Raw genomic sequence first — 26,995 nt, 5'->3', positions numbered from 1 at the left:
TTAGCATGAATGGTCTCTTTCTTATGCCTTGAGCGATAATCTTTCGTTTGATCTAACTTTTTAATCCAAAGAAACAAAAAATTGAGGGAGATTGCAGAGTGCTAATGGAAAGTGGGTGATTACAATAGTGTAAACATTGATGAAAGCTGTAAAAAAATTGGAAGAAAAGACTATCAACTCAAATAAATTTTAAGCTATGGCCTATACACCAATTCATGATGACTTACAACAACATAAGGATAATATTTAAAGCATAAATTAAATAAACACTTAAAATAGCCCCTAAATAACACAAGGATAGTATTCAGTGTGTTTGGTGTGAGTTTTCTGGATTAAGTTTTTTGAAAACTGAGTTTTTTGATTTTCGTATTTTTTTGTTTTTAGTGAATATTTTTAAAATTTTAAACATTTTTTTTTACTTTTTTAGATGTACCTTACTTAGATGTATTTAAAAAGTAAAAAAAATGTGAAAAAATATTTTAAAAAATTAAGAAATACATAAAAATATAAAAAATATACTGAATTATTGTATTTTTTTTATATTTTTGATATTTAGTGAATTTTTAAAAGATTTTTTTTTACAATTTTTTTACTTTTTAGGTGTATTTATGTTAGGTGTGTCTAAAAAGTAAAAAATTTGCATAAAATATTAAAAAAATTCAGTAAAAACAAAAAAACATAAAAAATAAGAAAGTAGAATTTTCTGAAAACTGTTTTTAGAAAAATAGAACCAAACATAGTGATTGATGCTAATTAAGTCATTAATTGACATTAATTAATTTGTAATGAAAAAATGAAATAATTTTATACTAATTGATACTATTAATGAAAATAATAATTTTTGTAATATTAATTACATTAACTTTTATTAATGAAATAACTTTTTTAAAATTAAAACTAAAAAAAAATGCCAAAATAATCATTTTTATATCATATAAGGGCAAAAAGGACAATTACACAGTAAAAAATTATTTTACAGCTTATCAACCAAACATTACTCTGCTGTTTAAATTCATAATCCCACAACTGCACCAAACAAGTTAGACCATCTCCAATGGTTCACCAAAACTGATATCAAATTCAAATTTTATGAAAAAACCACTGTCCACAGCTCCAACGGTGGTACCAAATGAATATCAAATTGAGATTTCATCAAAAAATTTATCAAACTGACGACGAAATATTGATTTCACCAAAACACTGTTGGTGACCGTTGCAAGGGGGACCGGGTCGACCAGTCGGTTGACTGGTTGGTTGACCAACCGGTCAACCAGTAAAAGATTCAAACAGTTCAGGAAAAAAAGTTCAAACCGTTAAAAAAAAAAAAAAAAAAAAATTTGCTTAACCGCTCAACTGGCCGGTCGACCACCCGGTCGTCCCGAAAAAAGTTCAGAAAGTTCAAAAAAAAGTTCAGACAATTCGCAAAAAAAAAAAAAAAAAAAAAAATTTTTGCCTAACCGGTCAACCGGCCGGTCGACCACCCGGTTGTCCCGGAATAGATTTGGTGAAAGGTGAACCGTTGGAGTGAGTGGTATCAAATTTGGTGAAATAGGTCATTTTTATCTCAGATTTAGTGAAAAATTTAAATCACCGTTGGAGATGCTCTTAATAGCTTATATTTAAAGTTATAATTTATAATCTATTAATTAAATTATAATTTATAATCACTTTTCTATAAATCTACTAAACGGAGTCAATGTGCTAATACCAAACAACCACTAAAATAATAGTGTGCAGGACAGAATTCTCGTATTTATATATTTTGTTTTTCTCCCTATTTTGATTCAAATTTGCCTTAATTCCTTCTATAATTATAAAGGGCACATGTACACATCCCATAGTCTTTTCCATATAAAAATGTAAGCATAGAGAGGATCGAGGCACGCGTTTACCTCAAAAAAAAAAAAAAAAAAAAAAATCTCTGGCTCTCTCTATTTTGCTTGCAGAGGACAAAATCGTCGTCGGTCGCCCTCAAAACTCGACACCCCTTTTAATTTCTCACATAAAAACACATACCTCTCTCTCTCTCGCTCGCTCGCTCTCTCTATTGTTGTTGTTGTGTTGTATATACCTCACACAGTTTGTCTTCCAATCCTCCTCGTCTGTGATCAATTTTTCTCTCTGCATTCACTAATGGTCTTGAGATCTGTCTTCGTCTTCCTCCTTCATTCGTTTCTCTCTCCAACCCTAGTAGGCAGATCTAATCTAATGATTGTCTCATCTAGTGTGTGGATTTGAATTTGGAAGAAGCCCTGCCCTGCCCTACCCTAGAGGAGAATTGAATTGGATTGGATTGGATTGATTAACAATCATAATAATAATAATAATACAATGTCATCAATGAAGGGAAGGAGCAGGGTGTTCACGATGGGGCTAGTGACGTCGTGGTACTCATCGAACATAGGGGTTTTGTTGCTGAACAAGTACTTGCTGAGCAACTACGGGTTCAAGTACCCGATCTTCCTAACGATGTGCCACATGACTGCTTGTTCTCTCCTCAGTTACATCGCCATTGCCTGGTTGAAGATGGTCCCCATGCAGACCATCCGATCTCGAGTCCAATTCCTCAAGATCTCCGCACTCAGCCTCGTCTTTTGTGCCTCTGTTGTTAGCGGTAACATCTCTCTTCGCTTTCTCCCCGTCTCTTTCAATCAGGCCATTGGTGCCACCACCCCTTTCTTCACTGCCGTCTTCGCCTATCTCATTACCTTCAAGAGGGAGGCTTGGCTTACTTATCTCACTCTCATTCCTGTTGTTACTGGTGTCATCATCGCCAGCGGGGTATCAATTCTTTTTCTTTTTTTCTTTTTCTTTTTTTTTATCAATTTTTTCATTTCTCCTTCCTTTTTATCCCTTATTTATTTATTTATTTATTAGGGTGAGCCAAGCTTCCATCTTTTTGGATTTCTAATGTGTGTTGGTGCTACGGCTGCAAGGGCACTTAAATCGGTGCTTCAAGGGATTTTGCTTTCTTCTGAAGGGTAAATCATTTGCTCTTCTGTTTTTACTTTTGCAATGCAATTTAATTTGAGATTATTTATTTCGCGGTTGAATTAATTCTGAAAGGATTATACCTGTGTTCAGGGAAAAGCTGAATTCTATGAACCTCCTCTTGTACATGGCCCCAATAGCTGTTGTGCTTCTACTTCCTGCAACACTCTTTATGGAGGAAAATGTAGTTGGTATCACCCTAGCCCTTGCTAGAGATGATATTTGGATCATCTGGTATCTGTTATTCAATTCTGCCTTGGCATATTTTGTGAATCTCACCAATTTTTTGGTCACCAAGCACACCAGTGCTCTCACTCTGCAGGTCTGCCTCCCCTTCTCAGTTCTTGTGATTCAATGAGGTTTCATGATTGCTATCAGTAGTTATTACTTGTTTAAGATTAGTTTCTTGAATCAAAATAATTAGTCTTTGCACACTAATCAGAGAAAGTTGGTATTCGATTGTATGAATTGTGAGATCATAGTATTAGTAATATATATCTAGGAATGCACTTCTACAGCCCTTCCTCTTATATGGTGGTCCCACACATGTGAAGAGGGGAAGGCCGTGGAATCATGATCAACTGGCTACACATTTTACCCAATTGATGCTTGTTTCGATTTGTTGATGTTGCCATATTTTTTATTTCCTTCATATGTAATTCTTTTTGCTATTTTAATATTTTTTTAATGATTATTGAGTAGATTGTTCTGTAATATTAATACTGGAAAGGAAATATCAAAGGCTGTATAGAACATATATCCACCTTAGTTTGTATAATTAGATTAGAATGTGTGCACAGGCAAGTGAAACCCAACAGAGATAAATGTATTTTTTAATATTCATTAACATAGTTAATTTTCCACGTTCCCATGTCTTGCTCTTGAAGACCTAATGGCCATGTCAACTAACCATGGCTGCAAGACATCAATGTGAGTATGAATTGTTGACCGCATATCTAAAAGGGCAAGTTAGGCTGAAAGGAGAGGAACCCTTTAATTGCTTGCTATTGACACGCTTTTCTTTTGGAAGAAATTATTATGTGATGAATAATCAATGAGTAAATCTTGCATGTAGGAATTATTTGTTACTAAGAAGCATGGATACGTGACACAACACGTACATGTTGACATGATTTTTTACTTAAAAAATGCAGGTCACGATATGTAAGGGATATTTACGAAATATATAGTTTATATATTTATTATATATTATATATAAGAATAAACAATTATTATGTCATGTATACTAACAATTGACTTTCTCTGATCAAAATGTATTTGTCATGTAAATAAATTTGTAATTCAAAGATAATAACAAAATACAATGTAACACTAATTTCTAATGTCTAAATGAGGAGAAGAGAATTAGTGTAAATTTACATTGTTTTTCTTTTATCATTGAATTCGCAGTTATTTTATTCAAATTTGTGGAGTGTAATGTGCTTCATATGTGTCTAAATGATAGATACATGTTTTTCAAATGTCTGAAATGTATTCGAGTTTAGAAACTTTTTTAAAAATTTAAGACATGTTTTGACATTTTGTTTGATAGTGTTGAGAATTGTCCAACAAGGGTCATGTCGTGTTAGTGTCAGGCATGGTGCCCAACACGACACACCACCTTCTTAGAAATGTCTATGCTATTAGGTATATTTCATATACACCCAATCTAGCTAATAAGCCATGTTCTGTGTTTAGGTTAAATGGATTTGAACCTAGGCATCCTAACTTTACAGTTGTCTTATAAGAATAACGGACGTGTCCATGTCAGACAATACATGTCACTCCCCGACTTTTATTATTCGAGTACATTACCAAATCCAATTATAATCATTCTATTTAGTTGAGAACAAGAACAGGAATAAATAATAACATTCTCTTACGACAACCATGATCATATAAATAAGACATCTTACAATGCCCTTAGGCTTACATTGAATAATAATAAATAAAGCAAAAGAGATTTACCCTTATACAATACATGGTACACGGCCAACAAGTAAAGGGCCCTGTGGCCAACAATTAAAAGACTTCAAATCATACACGATTCCCCCAGCCTTGTACCTGAAAAAGTTTATCAACATGTGGGATGAGCACTAAACCCAGTAGAGATTCCAAAGATCCTAACCAATCACAACATATAGATAAAAATGATCATGAATTCATCAAGACATACCATTTAAGTAGTGTGACATTTAATATCCAAAATATGCATATATAACTGTGTTTTTCTCAAAACATTTCTCTTGACACAATTCAGTATAAAATCATTTCTTCTCGTTCATATTCTCATCATTACTTCCAAAAGAAAATGTTATAAACCTCATTCTTTCTTTGATAAAACTTTCCATGTTTAACAAAAAAATCACTTAAACAACCGTTCTGAAAATATGACCCCACATGCAAATCATAATCCCCATCCGACCTCTCAATACACCACAAGCCTTCACATCCCAACATATATCTACAATCTTCCCTGACCATAGGCTCAAGGATTTAAAAAAAGACTGGTATGAAACCGTTAACACATATATACATTCAAACGAGATAACCGAAGTAATATATACTACCAATCTCATCTCCACAATATGCAAACCGACAACACATATATATATATATATCCAAAACGAGATAAGTGAAGTAATACATACTATCAATTCCATCTCCACCGACCTACAGCACGGATGGCAAATTCAACAATACCAATAACGCATAACACTTTACCGCTATGAAGCACGGACACCTCTCCGAGGGCTCCGTACCAGTGTCAGACATGTGTCGGACACGGACACGCGTCGGACACGCAGTGGACACGTGTCCGACACGCATGTGAGAGTGTCCCATTTTTTTTTTTTTTTTTTTTACATCTGGACACGTTTTGGACACGTTATAGACACGTTTGGGACACGCGCGGGGCAATTTCACAGTTTAATAAAAAAATTTGGGGTCAATCTGAAAATAAACAAAAGCAGATCAAATTTGCCCTAATCTGTTTAGCCCTAATCTCTTCGAATTGACTATGGAATAGAAGGTAAACAGCTGAGAAAGAGAGAAAGAAAGAAGACCTGACTTCGTCGTACGTCGTCTCTCGTCGATCGTTGCTCCACGTCGGTCGTCGCTCCACGTTGGTCGTTTGTCGTCTCTCGTCTGTCGTCGGCCGTCTGTCGTCAGTCGGCGATCTTCGATCTTCAGTCGATTTGCAGGTACGACTCTTCGATCTTCTTCGATCGCACCCTCTCTCTTCGATAGCCCTCTCTCTCTCTGTCTCATATCTCTCTTCGATAGCTCTCTCTCCCTCTCTGTCTCTGAATTTCTTTTATTTCATTTTTTTTTCCTTTTCCTTTTATTTCTTTCTTTCTTTTATTTCATTTTTTTTTCCTTTTCCTTTTATTTTGATTTTGATTCTGATTTTTATTTTTTTTTCTTTTATTTTTTTTCTTTTATTAATTTAATTTTTTCTTTTCTTTTTCTTTAATTCTGATTTTGTTTTATTTTATTTTTTTTTCTTTTATTTTTTTTATATTCTGATTTTATTTTTTCTTTTCTATTATTTGAGGATATAATTTTAATAATGTATGTTTATTAATTTTATTATAGGGACCAATTATTAATTCTGAAACAATGGCTACGGGTGGTAGTTCTAATGATATACCTGATGATGATTTTGATGAGAATAAACCATTGTGGAAGTATATAACTAAATTAGCAAAACCTGGGGAAGGAGGAGGAAATTACCAATTACAATGTAAATTTTGTAATAATACTTTCAAAGGTTCATATACAAGAGTAAGGGCACACTTGTTAAAACTCCCAGGAAAGGGAATTGGTGCTTGTAAGAAAGTGACAAGTCAAAAACTTTCACAACTACAAAATGAGAATGATGCTGCTGAGCTGAGAATTAAAAATGCTCTTCCCAAAAATGTACCATTGCCTCCTTCCACTGTATCAGTGGGTAGTAGTTATGCTTATGAATCAAAGAAGAGTAGAACATGTGAGAGTGGGAGTGGGAGTGGGAGTGGGAGTGCGCCTGGGAGTGGGAGTGGAAGTGCTATTGAGAAAGCATTCAACTTGAAGGATAGAGAGCAATTGCATTTTGAAATTGCTAGGATGTTCTACTCGGGGGGGGTACCTTTTAATCTTGCAAGAAATCCTTACTATGTTAGCTCTTACACATTTGCTGCAAATCATAATATTCCTGGATATTTGCCTCCCGGTTATAATTTGTTACGAACCACATTACTTCAAAAAGAGAGGGCAAACATTGATAAATTGTTGCAACCAATTAGGGGCACATGGAAGGAAAAAGGGGTGAGCATTGTTAGTGATGGTTGGAGTGATTCTCAAAGGAGGCCTTTGATTAATTTTATGGCAGTGAGTGAAAGTGGGCCTATGTTCATTAAAGCAGTTGATTGTTCTGGAGAAACTAAAGACAAATATTTCATTGCAAATTTGATGAAAGAAGTGATTAATGAGGTTGGGCCAAGTAATGTGGTTCAAGTCATCACGGATAATGCTCCTAATTGTAAGGCAGCCGGACAACTCATTGAAGCTCAATTCCCTCATATTCTATGGACTCCTTGTGTGGTGCACACATTAAATCTAGCTTTGAAAAATATTTGTGCCGCAAAGAATATTGAGAGGAATGAAGTCACATATGAAGAATGTAGTTGGATTACTGATATTGCCGGAGATGGTTTGATGATTAAGAATTTTATCTCTAATCACTCAATGCGATTGGCTATGTACAATGAATTTGTGTCATTGAAGTTGCTTTCGGTTGCCGAAACACGATTTGCCTCCACAATTGTTATGCTCAAGAGGTTAAAGCTTATAAAACGTGGTCTTCAAGCAATGGTAATTAGTGACAAGTGGAATTGCTATAGAGAGGATGATGTTGGGAAGGCAAAATTTGTGAAAGAAAAGATTTTGGATGATGTGTGGTGGGATTACATTGATTATATTCTTTCCTTCACGAGTCCTATATATGACATGCTTAGGGCTTGTGATACGGACAAACCTTGCCTTCACTTAGTATATGATATGTGAGACTCAATGATAGAGAAAGTGAAGATGTCAATTTATAGGCATGAAGGGAAAAGAATAGATGAGGAATCTACATTTTACAATGTGGTGCATCAAATTCTCGTGGATCGTTGGAATAAAAACAATACTCCTCTCCATTGTATGGCACATTCATTGAATCCAAAGTAAGTACCACATTTAAATTTGTTTTACATATTTCATTTTAATGGACTTATCTAGTCTTTCTTGAAATAATTATTTTTCCTATTTTGGATTGTAGGTATTATAGTGATGAGTGGCTCCATGAGGATCAAAATAGAGTTCCTCCACATAGGGATGAAGAGGTGACACGTGAGAGGAACAAGTGTTTTAAGAGGTATTTTGAAGATATCACGGAGCGAACCAAGGTGATAACTGAGTTTGGAAAATTTTCGGGTTATGTTGAAGCATTCTCAGAGTATGATTCCATTCATAATAGGTGGCACATGGATCCTTATACTTGGTGGTGTGCATATGGTGCATATGCACCATCTCTTCAAAAACTAGCTTTGAGATTGCTTGTGCAACCTGCCTCTTCATCTTGTTGTGAGAGAAATTGGAGTACTTACTCCTTTATTCACTCAGTGAGAAGGAACAAGATGGTCCCTCAACGCGCGGAGGATTTGGTGTTCATTCATAGCAATCTTCGTCTTTTATCAAGGAGGAGCTCCCAATACTTGCAAGGAGAGACAAAAATGTGGGATATTGCCGGAGATAACTTTGACTCACTTGATGATATTGGAATGCTTGGGATAGCTAACCTCTCACTTGATGAACCGGCTATGGAGGCGGTCCTATTTACAGATGAAGGAGAAGATGGAGGCGGTGGTGAAGATGTTGTAATAGTTTCCTCTACTTAGGTTGATATTTATGGATTTTGTAATAGTTGTTGGTACATTGGATAATTTTATATTTTGTGGTTTGATTTTCATGCATTTTTGGTTGGTAGCTTCGAATGACATGTTATGTATTGATGGAATGCTATTTTATATTAATTGTGAACGATATATATGATGTTAAATCAATTAAATGTTTATTTTTTATAATTTTAATAGTGTTATTTTGTATATTTTATTACCTTTATTTGATTTTTTTAAATAATTTTATGACATATAATAAATAAAATTAATTATATATATTGAACGTGTCCCCGGCGTGTCGTGTCCCCTATTTTTTGAAAATTTGCGTTTTTGCGTGTCCGTGTCGTGTCGCGTGTCGTGTCGCGTGTCCGTGTCCGTGCTTCTTAGCTTTACCGGCGTCATCCGGAAGGAGGTGCTCCTTAGGTCATACTTTACCGACCGTAAACCGGAAGGGAACGCAGAACCTATCACAATTCGCCATGCTTTGCCGGCTAAGATACAGCGGGAAATGGACCCCTTTTTCATACTTTACTAGGCGCAAAGTGGAAGGTACGAGAAAACCTCTGTCAAGGCACCACACTTTATTGGCTCAACATGGCGGGTAATAGACCCCCAAACATCATCACAATAAAATATAATCACGCTAACCAACATCAATAATACACAGTGTAATACATTCACCTAGTCCGATCACCACCATAACAATCACTATCAGTTAATTACGTTAACTCATTTCTTTTAAAATATACTCCGCGAACCACTGTTCCACACGGGTTTTCCTTTATTTCAAACATTCACAAACACATCATGGGGTACTAAACATCAAGACCATAAATATTCAACAATAGTCTCTCAACGGAAACAACGCTTACAAGCGTTCCAATTACCTCTTTAACAACATAATTCATAACTCAACAATGGAATTGTCTATTCACAATGTTCATTTATCATCGACAACACATCGTGTTACATCACATAGCCCATCTACAATAGCACTCATGACATACATCTAACAACAATCAATACCATCTTCCACCGATGGCCAAAGACAAACTCTAGATGCCAATTACATAATCCGAAATAATACACACCCTTAGGTAATTCTACATTTTCGTTCATCATAAACTCTCAAGTTTTATAAAAAGGGGTAATTAGTTCCATTTTGTTTTGAAAATAAAACCTTACTACTCTAAATCCCAACAAACACCACAATGGCCACGTCTACCAACATTAATCCAAAACCCCAATTATTCCTAAACAACCACATCATAACCCAATTTCCATCTAACATTACACTTCTCTTTAATATCCCAAATCAATAAACAAAATACCTAACATTTCCAATTTATATTCTAAACATGATTTATTACCCACAACCAATTATACACACAACCCACGAACTCACCAATATATGTCCAAGTCCACCCATATTCTTTTTAACAAAAACCAACAATAAACTATGTTTTTAAATGTCATAAAAATTACCACAAGTCTATCTATAGTGAGGTATTGAAAAGAAGCTCAAGAATAGGGACCTCTTGGAGCGAAGGGGAGAGAAGTCAAAAATCCACTGGCGACGAAAACACGATCTGCTCAGGTCAAAAGGAAGCCCTCGCGAAAAAGGAGAGAGAGAAAAGCAAAAAGTGACTTTTTAAACGCACTACGCACTACTATGGCCTTATATAGACGCGCGGACTGCTCAAGTGCAAAAAGTGACCCTCAAGTGTCCAGACACAAAAAGTGTGGCCGCTCGAGCGCAAGAAGTGTCACTCGAGCGTAGAATACAAACTCTCATAAGTTTGGCAGGCAAATGACCACCGCTCGAGCACAAGAAATCGCTCGAGCGAACACCGCTCAAGCACAAGAATGACCGCTCGAGCGAAGAATGACAACTCCCAGTATCTCTCTCTGCAGACCTGCAAAAGTGCTGGAAGTTCACAATGACCGCTCGAGCGCAGAAGCAAAATTTTGGATGACAACAATTTGAGAAACAAGTTACCAACATGTTCCCAACACAACCAAGACACCCTAATAACCAAACCCAATAAACAATGAGTAGAAGCAAGACATGAACCATCAAAAAAAACAAAGACGCCCGGATCCAAAACCTCAACGGGTCGAATTCAAACCAGGGTCGCTATAATACTGACACATGTTGGACATTGGCACTTCTTGGACATGTGTCCCGTAGTCATTTTTTCATGTCCATAATTAAAAATAAAAATCTTAATTTCAGATACACGTCTGACACTCATTTTGCAATCTGACGTTCCTGTCACTTCTTGTCCATGTCTATCATTAAAATATAAGCTTGAGACTAACAGTTCTTGGACATTTGCTAACATCTGATTGTCAAAATTTGAAAATTTGATATAAATATCTTGTACCCTTAAAAAATTTATAGTTATTAAGAATAATCTTATGGAAGTTTCACATAAAATTAAATGACAAATGAAAAAGATATGTAAATATATTAGTAGATGGCTAAAGAGGATGAGACAAATCGTAATTATATATGTTTGCTATAGTTTGTTTGATTTTGAACTACTATGGTTCAGTAGTCCAAAAATTCATATAAAGAGTTAGATACAAGATTTACTTAGGGTTGTTTTGGGAAGTAGCAATTTTAGTTGGCTTTTTAGTTTTTTTACGAATAGACGTGTAGAAAAGTAGAAAGAAGAGCTTGACTTTTTAGTAGTAACTTACGTTTTTTGGCTATTTTAGGTGGTTCCCAAAACAACCTATATAAATTATTTAATTTTGTATATAGGGCAAAATCCATTTTACCTCCCTATGGTATATCTTGATAGCACTTTATCCCATGTCTTTTAAAAGTTGTAATATGCCCTCCATGTAATTTTGGACTAAAATGCAACCGTTAACACCATTAATTATAGATGTGAAATTACTATAATACCCTCAAACTTTATATTTTTTGGTAGTTTCTTTCTCTCTCATCTCTCATACACATAATTTATAATGTCTAGTATTAATTTAATTAAATCACAATTAATAAATTCTTAAGTTTTTATTATAATTTTAATTTAATTATATTTTAAATCACAATTAGTCCTAAATATTTAACTATTTATTGTAATTACTAACTTTTCAATTTAATTATATTTTGGATCACAATTAATGCTAAATTCTTAATTATTTATTATAATTTCTAACATGTTAATCTAATTTTAATTTAATTACATGTTAGATCAATTCTTAATTATTGTTTATCTTATATTTTATATTTTAGATCAATTCTTAATTATATTTTATTTTATTTTATTTTAATTAACATATTTATCTAATTTTAGGTTTGGAGAAAATGGGGGTAAATTTGTCCTTTTATTGTATTAAATTTCATTCTAATTTTTCAAAAAGCAAAACCCACTCTAAAAAATGGTGTATGTACTACACCTTTTGTTAGTTTGGATGGAAAAATTAACAGTAGCACTTTAGTCCAAAACTACATAGGGGCTTTCTAGTTATATTTGAATGATAGGCTGGTAAAGTGGCCTAGCGCCAAACTACAATGGGGTAAAATGAATTTACTCCTTGTATATATTGTGCACATGAATAACCATATAATGTATTCCTAGATAATATAATATTAAGATATAATTATTTGTGGTGTGTGCGAACTGAATCTGTGTTGAACTTTTTTTGAATTTTCCATGTCGACATATTTGTGTCGTGTCTTTGTCTCTGTCTTTGTCTTTGTCTATATCTACGCTTCATAGGCTGTCTTGGATATTCTAATTACCTGTGAATCTGTGATATTGTAAATAAGTATATACTAGCTGGTAAAGTGGATGCTGAAATGGAAAATTAAGACTTTCTATGACCATCCTATCAGGTGCCCTTATGCAATATATTTAAGCAAATTAAGAAAAAGAACCAAAAAGAAGCTACAAAAATTGGAATCCATTGTGGGGTTCCTTAACAAGCACCTTGGGTAGATCCTTTTGGGGAAGCATGTTCTTTGTTTTTCCATTCTTATTTTTATTTTTATTTTTGCAAAGCCACCCAACTGTGCAAAGAGTTGCTTTGGTCTTTTAAGTTGAAATTTTGTTTCCAAATATGGCTCTTTGAAGGTGGTCCTAATGTAGGTGCATAAACGGTAAGTAGAAGTTGTACCAAACACTATGCATAGTTTCTCAAAATTTTAAAAAAAAGGGGAAAACAAGAAAAAAAGAAAGAAGATATAAGCATTTCTAGTAAGTTGCACCAAAAAGGTCTAGTGTCCCTGTGCTCTGCCTGGTGACTGGGTTGGTGTAAGAGGCCTTAGGTTGTCTAATGCAATCTAAATGCAAATCAAAAGTCAAATTGAGAGAGAGAGAGAGAGAGACGCGGACGCAGACACAGACGTGCGGACATGCGGACATGCAAATTTTCAAAAAAGGGGGGACATGACACACTAGAGACACGTTCAATATATATAATTTTATTTTTTTTTATTATGTCTAAAATTGAAAAAAAAAAAAAAAAAAAGGTTCATTGAAAGGTAATTAAAAAACGAAGGGAAAATTATGCAAATAGTCCATGTACTTTACACAATGTGTCAATTTGGTCCCTGTAGTTTCAATTTGCTCGATTTTGCCTCTTAATTTAACGGATTGTGTTATTTTAGTCCAATAAATAACAATTGTTAAGTTAATTTAACAGAAAGTCTAACAATGCGTCAATTTGGTCCTTGTATTTTCCACAATTTGTCAATTTAGTCCTTGTCCAAATTGAGAAAATTGAAACTACATGGACTAAATTGACACATCATGTAAAGTACAGAGACTAAATTGACACATTATTTGACCTTCTGTTAAAATAATTTAACAACCGTTATTTATTGGACTAAAATGACACAATTCGTTAAATTAAACGGCAAAATCGGGCAAATTAAAACTACAGAAACCAAATTGACACATCATGTAAAGTACAGGAACTATTTGCATAATTTACCCAAAAAAAGAAAAATGCTTCAGACCACTATTCAACACCACTAATGACAATGCAGCATGTGGACCCCACTATTGATGTGATAGTTTGGCTTTTATTTATTTTTTTCTTGCACTTGCCACCTCACTAGTAGTACTTTTAGAGCTTCCAATTTAGTGCTCTAAATCGGGACTGTTAAAAAAATAGAAAAAGAGGAAAAAAAAAGAGGGGCTCCGATATAAATAAAAAAAAAATAAGATTTTTAAGAAATTAAAAAAAAGAATTTTTAAACTCTCATAAGAGAGAATAATATATATATATATATATATATATGTAAATACAAAGCATACACAGAAAATAGAGGGGGAGAGATGAAACAGAGAGAGAAGACCTGCAAAAAAGCGAGAGAAAGAGAGGAAACAAAGTGCAAGAGAGAGAGAGAGAGAGAGAGGGCCGTAAGACACACAAATAGAGAGACGACGTGCAAACTGAAGAAAGAAGGAAAACGAAGCAAAGAAGGACACACCTCGATCTACGCTTCAACCGGTTCAGGTTCTCTGTTTTTCTCCTCTCTCTTCTTTGTTCTTCTCTTCTCCTTCGATTCAATTTTCTCCTCTCTTCTTTTTCAGTTTTGGTTTTTTATAGTTTGGCCCCATTTAGAAGTTTTAGAAATTACATTTTGTGCCCTGCGGTATCCGAAACGTATCCGAGTGTGTCCAAAACGTGTCCAGCTACAAAAAATTCATAAAAAAAAAAGAAAAAAAAGGGGACACCTCAGGGAGAATGTCAGACACCCGTGTCCACCGTGTGTCCAACACTGATACGTAGGCCTTGGGAAGGTGTCCGTGCTTCATAGCTATTTATTCTACTACATCAGATTCTCCCTCTTTAAGATACTTGTCCTCAAGTTTAAGTAGCGACTAAGTGAGCTCAATGTAGGGGAGGAATAGGTGTTGCATCTCATCTCCATGCTTGACACAAACATAGCGCTCGCAACTCATCCTTCCTTGAATACATGGAATTGCATCATTAGCTAAATAACCATAGGTGCAAATTGACAATTCCCATCATGCCCGTACCATACCCTCTTGCTAAAGCTTGGACAACCTCCATTTTCCTGAGCCTTGCATTTCTGATCAGCGCACTGGTGCAAAGATGAACTCATTCAATCGGAATGAGATCAATAGACTAGCAAACAGATAGTTTCCAAAGCAAGGTTGAGGAATGTGACAAAAGATGAAAGGATCCACTATGCATCCACTAGGTAAGAACCAAGTAAGAGAAGCTAGTTAGGAGTGAGTTCTGCATCGCGGTATGTCCTTCTGTCCCTGTAGGCACAATAGGGCATCGCAGAGTGAACTCATTCAAGTTTGATTTGGATTGGCATCCTCTCGATTTCGTCACCCAAATTTGGAGCATAAGGCCCATCACTACCTTCCCATCGACCTCACACCTAGTCAAACAAAGAATTCAAATCTCAGCTGGTCGAACTTTGATCCTCAAGAACAGGTCGTGAAATTTGCAAAGCGAAGGTTGCAAACAATCTTGAGAGGCACCAGAACTGAGCACCAAGCCAAATCAAAGAAGAAAGAGACTTGGTCTGGAACACAGAGTCAAAAGTCCAGAGCAATCAGGTGTGAAAGTCCAGATCAATGAGAAAGACCTATGATCATTCGTGAGGACACCCTTGCCAGCAAAGACCCGTGATCGATTCATGAAATTGATATGTAGAATAGAACCAGTTCAGTTCGTGACTTTAGAATCATGAAGAACTCCAAATCACAAGTCAAAAGTTGATGAAATCTGAAGAGCGAGAGTTGCAACTGTGCGTCGAAGCTTCGGAATTGATTCAAATTGACTGGAATCAAGTTTTTAGGTATCACCCAAAACTTTTGGGTTGGTTTTGGATCTTACCCAAGGTTTTAAAAAGTGGCCGCAACTGTTACGTAACGCTGTTACGTAATGGTTGTGGTGGTTACCGCAACCCGTTATGGCCGTTTTTGCAGTGTGATTGAGATTCACAGGTGTGTCGGCCGTAGCGGTCGTAAGCTAACGGTGCCGTAACAGCCGTAACGGCCTATTATGCACCGTTACGTAACGGTTTCGAATTGCTTCTTTCGAAAAGACAAAAAAAAAAAAAAAAAAAAAAAGCTGAAAATGGGGGAAGAGGGATAGAGAGAAGAGGGAAGATAAAGAGAGAAAAGGGAGGAGCAAGAGATAGAGAGAAGAGGGAAAATGAAGAACATGTTATTGATTTGTTGAAACTGTAAAACCTATGCTATTCTATTCAACTGCTGTCACTCATCCATTTTGTTTGTGTGTCTATCTATATATTGTTTGATAATAATAATAATAATAATAATAATAAGTGTGGTCATTATCTATTTGGCTTGGTTAAAATATGTATATATATATATATTTAGGCTCTTATTTATTCTTACTTTTGTCATTGTTTATCTTATATAATAGTTAGTGATTGAGTTTTTGTAAAATATAAAGTCATTAATTATTAAAATAAAATGTAAAAAACTCAGTTTATAGTGATTTAAAAATATGAAATATATTGGATTATACTTAAAAATTTGCAAAAATTGATTAATATTTATTTTAAACCCAATAAATATGATCATGGAAAAAAAATATGCGTATCGGCAAGTTTTTTTCAAATTGTGCGAAAAATAAAAAAATTCACGGTTTTGGTTACCGCAACCGTTACGCTACGGCCTTTACACCCCGCAACTGCAACTGTGCCACCGTTACGGCGACCGCAACCGCTTTTCAGAACCTTGATCTTACCCAATACTTTTGGATCAACTTCGGATCTCCTTATGGGTGTCGGATTCAAGTTCGAACTGTGATAAGGGCTGCGAATTGAAGTCAGATCTTTGATTATGGCTTCAGATCGAAATTAGAATTGAGTCTCACAACTTAGGGTTCACGAGTCTTCACGAACCGTCGCGACCAAAAATCATAGCAACCTACATCTTCAAAATCGTGATGTAATCGCGATGCGATGAATGAAATCAGAATCGAGTCTCACAACTTAGGGTTCACGAGTCTTCACGAGCAAGAACTTCGAATATAACCTAGGTGCTACGAACAGATGCGAACAAGAAGATATGAACCAAAACCATGAACATAATCCCTCTCTATCTAATGGAGTCGATGAATCGACCTGGGTTCAACTTTGCCATTTCAACTTAGACTTCATAGAGAGATCAAATCACGATGGCCATCCCCTGGTTTCCTAACAGATTCAAACAAGTGAAAGGCTGCGAACTGAATTGGAATCTGAACTTAAGTGAAGGCTGTGAACCAACTTGCAAGATTTGTCTTCGAATTGACTTGCGAGCCCAGATGTCGTGAACTCGAACAACTTCCACTTCAACATCAAATCATGAAATCAACCTAAGTTGCAAGATTCCAATTGTGAACAAATTTCAATTCGCAAAGGGGTATCAACTCGCGACCTCCCAACTTCAGTTCGCGAAGAGCCCTCAAATCGCGATTGTGTTCTTCGTCAAATGAAAGTTAAAACAAAATCAAAAAGAAAGTTGAACCAAGGTTAGCTGCGAACCAGAAGGGGAGCAAAGATGATTTGAAGCCAATCGTGAAACCAAAATCACGAAGTGGATTCTAGGTCAAGTTGTGACATTGACTGTGTATGTCGAACTCGAATGCGAGTCTCATTGTGTTGAATTTGGTGATGAACTATGAAGCATTGATACTTCAAATAGGATGACGTATTCGTATCAAATATCGATACTGCTGAAAATTTGTGTTAATATATATAATAAGATAGTGGCATGTATATAATATGATAGTGGTGTTGGTGAAGGATAGTGGCATGTATAGAATATGATAGTGGTGTTGGTGGTAGATAGTGGCATGTATATAATATGATAGTGGTAGATAGTGGTAATATACAATATGTAAGTGGCATATAATGGGTTATAATGATGTTTGTAATATCTCCTATATAAGGAGTGTCATTTGGTCTTGTAAGATAAGAAGTTTTGAATATAACAGAAATATATTCCTTTTTCCTCATATTTTCGGAGTTCTTCTTCCTCATATTTTCTAAGTTGGTATCAGAGCAACAAAAAACACAGCAGCCCTAAAACTGTCATAGCCATGTCGGAAGTCACGTCCGAAACCACTTCAACCCCTGCCGCTGCCATTCCAGTGAAAACGTCCAACTCTCACTCTGTCCAAATCACCACCATCCGCCTAAATGGTGATAATTTTCTCCGCTGGTCACAATCTGTCCGGATGTATATCCGTGGGCAAGGAAAGATCGGTTACATCACTGGTGACAAGAAGGCTCCTGCTGTTAATGATCCGCTGTTCGACAGTTGGGATGCTGAAAACTCCATGGTTATGACATGGTTGGTCAATTCCATGGAGGAGGATATAAGCTCTAATTACATGTGCTATACTACTGCACAAGAATTGTGGGATAATGTTAGTCAGATGTATTCTGACCTAGGAAATCAATCTCAAGTTTTCGAATTAACTTTGAAATTGGGAGAGATTCGTCAAGGAGATGATTCCGTCACCAAATATTTCAATTCGTTGAAAAGGTTGTGGCAGGATCTTGACATCTTCAACACATACGAATGGAAATCGGTTGACGACTGCAACCACCACAAGAAAACTGTGGAAGACAGCCGTATTTACAAGTTTCTTGCCGGCCTCAACATTGAGTTCGATGAAGTGCGAGGAAGAATTATTGGCAGACCTCCTCTCCCATCCATTGGCGAAGTATTTGCCGAAGTCAGAAGGGAAGAGAGCCGAAGGAGCGTCATGCTTAAGAAAAAAGGTACTGGTGAATCAATTGAAATTTCTGCTTTAATTAGCGATGCTGCGGCCAACAAGGCTGCAAATTACCAGCGCAGGTTTGATGATAAGCCACGGGTTTGGTGTGATTTTTGCAACAAGCCTTGCCATACACGCGAAATGTGTTGGAAGATCCATGGCAAACTTGTCAACTGGAAAAGCAGCAAACAAGGAGAGAAAAATCGTGGCTTTCCTACCGCTAATGAAGTCGATTTAGGTCCCTTCAACAAAGAGCAGATTGATCAACTCTTAAAGCTGATAAAATCCAACTCCTCATCCGGTACTCCTAGTGTTTTGTTGGCACAAACAGGTAGAAATCCTAAAGCCTTCTCTTGCCTAAACTTCTCTCCGTGGATCATAGATTCCGGTGCCTCCGATCACATGACTAGTTTTTCCCATTTATTTAGTACCTATTTCCCTTGTTCTGGTCATGACAAAATCAGAATAGCCGATGGTAGTTTTTCACCTATTGCAGGAAAAAGGATTTATTAAACTAACTGAGAAAATTAATCTCAATGCTGTTCTTCACGTCCCCAACTTAGCCTGTAACCTTTTGTCTGTCAGTAAACTATCTAAGGATTCTAATTGTCGTGTTACATTTTTTGAATCCCATTGTGAATTTCAGGACCAGAACTCGGGGATGATGATTGGGCGTGCTGGGATGCTTGAAGGTCTTTACTACTTTGATGAAGTACCTGTTAGTAATAAAAAAGCTCAGAGCTTTAATAGTACTAGTTCAATCTCTGTTCAAGAAAAAATAATGCTATGGCACTATAGGCTAGGACATCCTAGTTTTCTTTATCTGAAACATTTATTTCCAGAATTATTTAAAGGGATTGATTGTTCTTCTTTTTATTGTGAAAGTTGCATTTTTGCAAAATTTCATCGCTCTACTTATTTGCCAAAACCTTACCAGGCTTCCAAACCTTTTTATTTGATTCATAGTGATGTTTGGGGCCCTTCTAAAATCACTACTCTTTCTGGTAAAAAATGGTTTGTTACATTTATTGATGACCATACCCGCTTATGTTGGATTTATTTGATGAATAAAAAATCTGACGTGAAAAATTTATTCACAAATTTTTACAATATGATTGAAAACCAATTTCAAACCAAAATTGGTATTTTACATTCTGATAATGGAACAGAATATTTCAATGAGCAGTTGGGTGAGTTTTTGGAAAAAAAAGGGATTTTTCATCAATCTACATGTCGGGATACCCCTCAACAAAATGGCATTGCAGAACGAAAAAATAAACATCTACTTGAAGTAGCACGTGCTATAATGTTTTACATGCATGTTCCTAAATATTTATGGGGTGAAGCAATTTTAACAGCCTCTTATTTGATAAACAGGATGCCTACAAAGGTGTTAACATACAAAACACCTTTTGATTGTCTCAAAACTTTTTTTCCTGACACGAGGTTGTTTTTTGATTTACCCGCCAAAGTTTTTGGATGTACTGCCTATGTTCATGTTCCCAGTCAATTTCGTTCAAAACTTGACCCCCGTGCTATAAAATGTGTTTTTTTGGGTTATTCCTCAAACAAAAAGGGGTATAAGTGTTTCGATCCTCAAACCAAGAAATTTCATGTGAGTATGGATGTGTCATTTGTGGAAACAAAATCCTATTTCCCCAACACTTCTCTTCAGGGGGAGACAAGTGGAGTAGAAGACCGTTTTTGGGATATTTCTATTCCGCTCCCCAATGTCATTTATCCTACACAAAAATCACATCTGTCTGATAATGATCACTTAGGAGAACCAAGTTCTATGGTGCCTAGTCAAGAAGATTCTTGTTTAAGGGGAGAAGTACTACAAAATGATCTAAATCCTGAGCTTCAGGTTTATACTAGGAAGCGATTTCATCTGAGGAATAATGACCCGAATGTCCATCCTAATGACCCGAATGTCCACCCGAGTTCTGGCATCGAAATTTTAAGTAATCCTATTCCTTCTATTTCCGACCTTGATGTTCCTATAGCAATTAGGAAAGGTGTCCGAAATTGCATTAAACATCCTATTGCAAATTACCTCTCCTATCAAAGACTGTCTAAAAACCATAGAGCTTTCACATCTAGGATTTCACACTTGTTTGTTCCAAGGAATATACAGGAAGCATTGGATGATCCGAATTGGGAATTAGCAGTCATGGAGGAGATGAATGCTTTAAGGAGAAGTGGTACTTGGGAGATAGTTGATCTACCCAAAGACAAGAAAACAGTTGGGTGTAAATGGGTGTTTACGATAAAATGTAACGCAGATGGAAGCGTTGAGAGATACAAGGCGAGACTGGTGGCTAAAGGCTTCACTCAAACTTATGGGATTGACTATCAGGAGACGTTTGCTCCTGTTGTTAAAATAAATTCCATCAGAGTACTGTTATCTCTTGCAGTAAATTCAGATTGGCCTCTACATCAACTTGACATTAAAAATGCATTTCTCAATGGTAATCTTGAAGAGGAGGTGTTCATGAGCCTACCGCCGGGATTTGAGCAGAGACTTGGAAGCGACAGAGTATGCAGATTGAACAAGTCATTATACGGACTCAAACAATCACCAAGAGCGTGGTTTGAACGCTTTGGGAAGGCAGTTATCAGTTGTGGCTTCTCGCAGAGTCAAGCAGATCACACAATATTTTATAAACATTCAAAAAACAGTAAAATTGCAATTTTGATTGTTTATGTTGATGACATCATTTTAACTGGTAATGATGAAGCAGAGTTAGCAGCCCTCAAAGAGAAACTCGCAAAAGAATTTCACATTAAGGATCTGGGAGCCCTCAAGTATTTCCTCGGAATGGAATTTGCAAGATCCAAGGAAGGTATATTCGTTAATCAGAGAAAATATGTTCTTGATCTCCTTGGAGAAACAGGTATGCTTGGTTGTAAGATAGTGGAGACTCCGATCGAGCCTAACTTGAAGTTACAAGCTGCTAAGGCTGAAGAAGTCAAAGAGAGGGAACAATATCAGCGACTTGTAGGGAAATTGATTTACTTGTCTCATACGCGGCCTGATATTGCCTTTGCAGTCAGCATGGTAAGTCAGTTCATGCACTCACCAGGGGCAGAGCACTTTGAGGCCGTTTATAAGATCTTAAGATATTTGAAAGGAACTCCAGGGAGAGGCTTACTGTTCAAGAAACATGGACATCTTCAAGTTGAAGTATACACAGATGCAGACTGGGCAGGAAGTGTTACAGACAGGAGATCAACATCCGGATACTGCTCCTTTGTAGGTGGGAACCTAGTTACATGGCGGAGTAAAAAACAGAATGTGGTAGCTAGAAGTAGTGCAGAAGCAGAGTTCAGAGCTATTGCCCATGGAATCTGTGAAGTAATGTGGATTAAAAGAATTCTTAAAGAATTAAAGCTTTCTCACCCGACACCTATGAAGGTCTATTGTGACAACAAAGCAGCTATATCTATAGCTCATAATCCAGTTCTACATGATCGCACAAAACATATAGAAGTGGATAAACATTTCATCAAGGAGAAAATCAATGCTGGCATAATCTGTATGACCTACCTTCCAACAGGTGAACAATTAGCTGATGTGCTAACGAAGGGACTACACAAGAAGCAATTTGATAAGCTGACTAGCAAGCTGGTTATGGAAGATATCTTCAAACCAGCTTGAGGGGGAGTGCTGAAAATTTGTGTTAATGTATATAATAAGATAGTGGCATGTATATAATATGATAGTGGTGTTGGTGAAGGATAGTGGCATGTATAGAATATGATAGTGATGTTGGTGGTAGATAGTGGCATGTATATAATATGATAGTGGTGTTGGTGAAGGATAGTGGCATGTATAGAATATGATAGTGGTGTTGGTGGTAGATAGTGGCATGTATATAATATGATAGTGGTAGATAGTGGTAATATATAATATGTAAGTGGCATATAATGGGTTATAATGATGTTTGTAATATCTCCTATATAAGGAGTGTCATTTGGTCTTGTAAGATAAGAAGTTTTGAATATAACAGAAATATATTCCTTCTTCCTCATATTTTCGGAGTTCTTCTTCCTCATATTTTCTAAGTTCCTTAGATACTCACAGATACATATCGGATACTTGTTAATTAATTTTGAAGTATTGGATACTTAATTTTTAAGTATGGGATAAGTATTACTTGTTTTACGAAATGATAATTGTAGTATTTCTCGCATATCATTATAATTTAATATAATTGCAAGGATAAATACAAAAATATTTTTTTTTATAATTTGTTTAGTTCTTTAATATGAAGAAAATAGTGAGTTAAATAATAGAATTAGTCAAAATTGATGTGTCCTTATTGTTTCATGCATGATCCCTATAATTACATAAGTAAGGATTAACAAGAGAGTATAATAATAGTAAAATTAAATATCAATAAATAAATAAGCAAGTCAATTTGAATACAACATTTTTTACTAGTTCCAAAGGGAAAAGCACATGGACAAGTTATGAACAGTTCTATTATTTTAATATAAACATGTTAGACAAGATATTAAAATGAAATGTTTGCAAGACCTATTGAAAATTTGAAAAGTAAACAAGTTACTAACTTGAATTAATACCTAATTATTAAAAGTTAGTATTTTCCATTATAAAATTACATTGTGGTTTATTAACGTTCTTTAACTTATATGTAACTCATTACTAATAATTTAATAAAATATATTTGTTACAAACGTATGTTAGTCGCACCTGTATCCTATTTTTTTAGGTTTTCTCATATTGCCATATCGTATCGTATCGTATCGTATTGTATTGTATCCATGCTTCCTAGGTGATGAATCAATCAAAATTTGAGATAATCTGATGCTCTGATACCAAATAATGCAAATCCAAATGCAAATCAAAGATCAAATTGAGAGAGAGAAGACAAATGCCCCAATTAAGGAGTGAAACCCCCAAGGGCTAGAGAGAGAAACCAAGCTCTACTCCAATCACAATCTCTATTCTTTTAATTCAAAACTAAGTACAACTGTATTACATCACCTATTTATATAGACTACCACTAAGCTACAACTAATAGGCTATTTTAACACACTTAACCTATTTGTTCTACTACATCATTGTCATGGGCTATGAAGCACGGACACCTCTCTGAAGGTCACTTACCGATGTCCGACACGTGTCGGATACGGACACAATGGAAGGAGTCAGGCATGCTTGGACACATTGGGACTCATTTTTTTAATTTTTTTTACCAGAATAGCATGCAAAAGTTGATGAATTGGATGAGAATAAATATTTCACGTAGAAAAATTATATAAAATTATATGCTTTGCACTTGTCCTTGACATATCATGTCCTACATTTTTAAAAATTTGTGTCCGCCTGTCCATGTATGTGAATTTTACGTCATGGATCATAAGAGAATAGATGATTGACATGCATGGTGGTTGACGCTCCTAACAGTATGAACACCTTCCTTTTTAGTAAATAGTTTATGGGAATATATGGGGATAATAATTTTCTTCTCATTTAGGCATGAGCTTGGCTAGAAAAAGCAAATCAATAGTTCGGAGGTCAAGATAGCTGAGTGGGATAGCAATGAACCTTGGAATGATATAGTTGAATGGGTTTTAAGGTTGAGACGTTGCACAAATGCCACTGTTTAAAACATGATGAGAGGAAGAATGGTTGTAGTGCGCTCTAGTATAAAGAGTCAAATTGATTGAACTTGAAGGTGCTACAAGGATAGGAACAAGACTGTAAATTGCCACTGAAAAAGATTATTCAATTAGTTGACCTTAAGTCAATCCCACATTTCTCCAGTCAATTCCAATATTTCTCCAGTCAACCCATAGCATCTCCCTTCAAATTTATTAGTGGGATTGACTTGAGAAATATGTGCTTGCATTCATGGTTCTTCAAAATTGACACAATTCGTCATCATAGCATGCTCAGGAAAGTCAAGTCTCCGTTCAGTTATAGTTTATGTTGAGATGGCATTTATTTTTGACCTTTTAGCAGTAATTTTTTCGCTTGCAGACTGAGTCATCATATCAGTGTTGGTATAACCTAGTAACATCAAATGTGTTTACTTATTAGGGTCCTCTAGTCCATACTTAAATATTCCAATTGACCACCACCTTTTTTTTTTTTTTTTTAGTTAAGACTTGGGCTAATAACATTGAGGTTATGGGTTTAAGTCTTGGGACCACCACTTTGTGCATTATGTCAAAGGTTAAGTGTGTACTCAATCTTTTCCCTCTCAAACACACATTAATGTATACTAATTGGGCATTGTTTTTAGTTTTGTTTACTCTTTTATGGAACTTCTTTTGGATGCTTGGTTTCTGCTTGACAACAAATGTTGGGTGGTCCTTCCAGGTACTCGGAAATGCAAAAGGAGCTGTAGCTGTGGTGGTCTCAATATTAATATTTAGAAATCCTGTCTCAGTTACTGGGATGCTCGGCTACTCACTTACAGTCTTTGGAGTAATTCTATACAGCCAAGCTAAAAAGCGTAGCAAGTGACAGATCATCAGTCTGGAAAAAGCATTGGCTGCAAATTCCATCTATTTTGTTTTCTTTATGCATAGTCAGGGGATAACCTTCATGGGGGGTAAGTTTTTAGATGATTGGCGTCGTGGGGATTTGCCCTCTATATTCTAATTTTTTTGCCAGGAAACTTGGGGGAGCAGATTTCCATTCCATCTGTATCAGCAACAACCAACCACCACATTAATGCTAGAGTAGAAGGTTCAAGTAATAAATTACTGGTTCATCTTGCTCTTCCTCCCAGCTTTTGGGGATATGGATGCAGTCTTTTATTCTTTCAGGAAAGGATTGTAGAATTCAGACCTACAGAGAATGCTATTAACATTGCTCATATTGGTCCTCAAAAAAAAAAAAAAAACATTGCTCATATTGATTATTTAATGAATGACACTGCAATTTTACCATTTTACAGTAAGGGGTCTCCATTCTTGTCTTAATATATCCTTAATCGTTAGATAATTTTCTTTTTTAAATAAAAAAGGTATTATTCTATTATTGAAAGTGCATTAGAACAGAAAATTTTGAAGACAGTAGATCTTGTTTTAACTTATTGTGGTCTTCTGACTTTCTTTTTTTTTTTTTTGGGGGGGGGGGGGGTGTTGGTTTGGAGTCTCGTCTCACCTCCCTAGATTAGATTGATTAGACACTTGTACTGTAAATACTATTATTCTATTTTATTTTTAAAAACAAAAATGCTTTAGAGCTCTAATATAAGAGTTCTAATATAAGAGCTCTAATGGAAAGGTGGGATCCACCCTGATGTGATGTTTGTGCCTTGTTTTGTTTGTTTTTTTTTTTTTTTTTGGCTTTGACACATCACTAGAGCTCAAATTAGAGCTCTAGATTTAGAGCTCTCTGACATTTCCCTTTTAAAAAATATTACCTTCAATTTAGTTTTTCTTGATGAAGAGCTCAACTTCAGTCCCATAGTTAAACAATCTCCATGCTCTTATTGCTTTGTTGCTCCTATAAATTTTAGGGAAAATTACAGTGAGCTTTGTTTGAAATACGGATTGTTTTTATGATTTTAAAAATTATAAATATTCTCTTATTATAATTTTTATTTAACAAAATTAATAGAAAAAATAAAATTTCTAATTACTCTCTTATATAATGATAAAATTACTTGAATTATCAATTGAAAAAAATTTCTAATATTAAAAAATGTTGATTGATTTTATGATTTATTAATAAAATGGATCATTTGTTACGAAATTAAAAATTTTAGAAGACGGAGTATAATTTTTAGAATTACAAGAGAAAATTGTATTTTAAACAAAACTCAAAGGGTATATTTATAATTTATTCCAAATTTTATAATACCCCAACAAAGCTGGAAAAAATTGCATTTTAAATCACCGATTAGAACCTAACACATCATCCCAGCGTCAAATTGCTGTGCACCAAATCTATCTTCAATATAAGGTCAACAAATAGGGATCGCAACGGATTGAATTTTTCAGATTTACATGCAAATTCTTACTTTCCAACTCAACTATTTTAATGATATAACTGCAACGAATCAAATTTTTCTGATTTTACACATGAATTTTTACTTTTAAACTCAATTATTTTAATGACACAATTTCATTCTTTACTATAAACTCGACAATGTTAACCTAGCTGCCAGTATACTTTACCCTACCAAAGAGACACCATGCAATGACACTGAATTATTTGACCGATCAGATCAGGCAAAAGGAGACCAACCAAGTTGAGTCAAATTAACTTCACAAATCCTATGATTATGGCTCTTATTAATTTGAGAGGCACCATTTTAATATAATATTAAGTTGATAATCCAAAGCTA

At 35.4% G+C, this 26,995-nt stretch overlaps 2 protein-coding genes across 3 annotated transcripts; both read left to right on the top strand.

Annotated features, from left to right (window-relative positions):
• The first annotated feature begins 1,822 nt into the window (after positions 1-1,822).
• Positions 1,823-25,594, top strand: LOC114286668 (putative sugar phosphate/phosphate translocator At3g11320). The gene is made up of 4 exons (XM_082882673.1): positions 1,823-2,781; positions 2,878-2,981; positions 3,085-3,313; positions 25,015-25,594. Exons 1-4 carry the CDS (start codon positions 2,332-2,334, stop codon positions 25,159-25,161), a joined length of 930 nt encoding a protein of 309 aa, XP_082738799.1. The 5' UTR covers positions 1,823-2,331; the 3' UTR covers positions 25,162-25,594.
• LOC114321673 (uncharacterized) lies at positions 5,835-9,047 on the top strand. 2 transcript variants are annotated; one of them, XM_082882671.1, is made up of 3 exons: positions 5,835-6,194; positions 6,589-8,198; positions 8,294-9,047. In XM_082882671.1, the coding sequence occupies exon 2, from the start codon at positions 6,613-6,615 to the stop codon at positions 8,035-8,037; it is 1,425 nt and encodes a 474-aa protein (XP_082738797.1). In that variant the 5' UTR covers positions 5,835-6,194; positions 6,589-6,612; the 3' UTR covers positions 8,038-8,198; positions 8,294-9,047. The 2 variants fall into 2 exon arrangements, with proteins under 2 accessions (XP_082738797.1, XP_028124679.2); XM_028268878.2 differs by lacking the exon at positions 5,835-6,194 and having other exon boundaries at positions 6,366-8,198.
• Positions 25,595-26,995: the final 1,401 nt, after the last annotated feature.

This window comes from Camellia sinensis, chromosome 8, assembly GCF_055761805.1.
Source record: "Camellia sinensis isolate YWXY chromosome 8, ASM5576180v1, whole genome shotgun sequence".
NCBI classification, from domain to species: Eukaryota; Viridiplantae; Streptophyta; class Magnoliopsida; order Ericales; family Theaceae; genus Camellia; species Camellia sinensis.
Note: the sequence above shows the minus strand (reverse complement) of the source record. Positions and strands in the feature narration are given on the sequence as shown.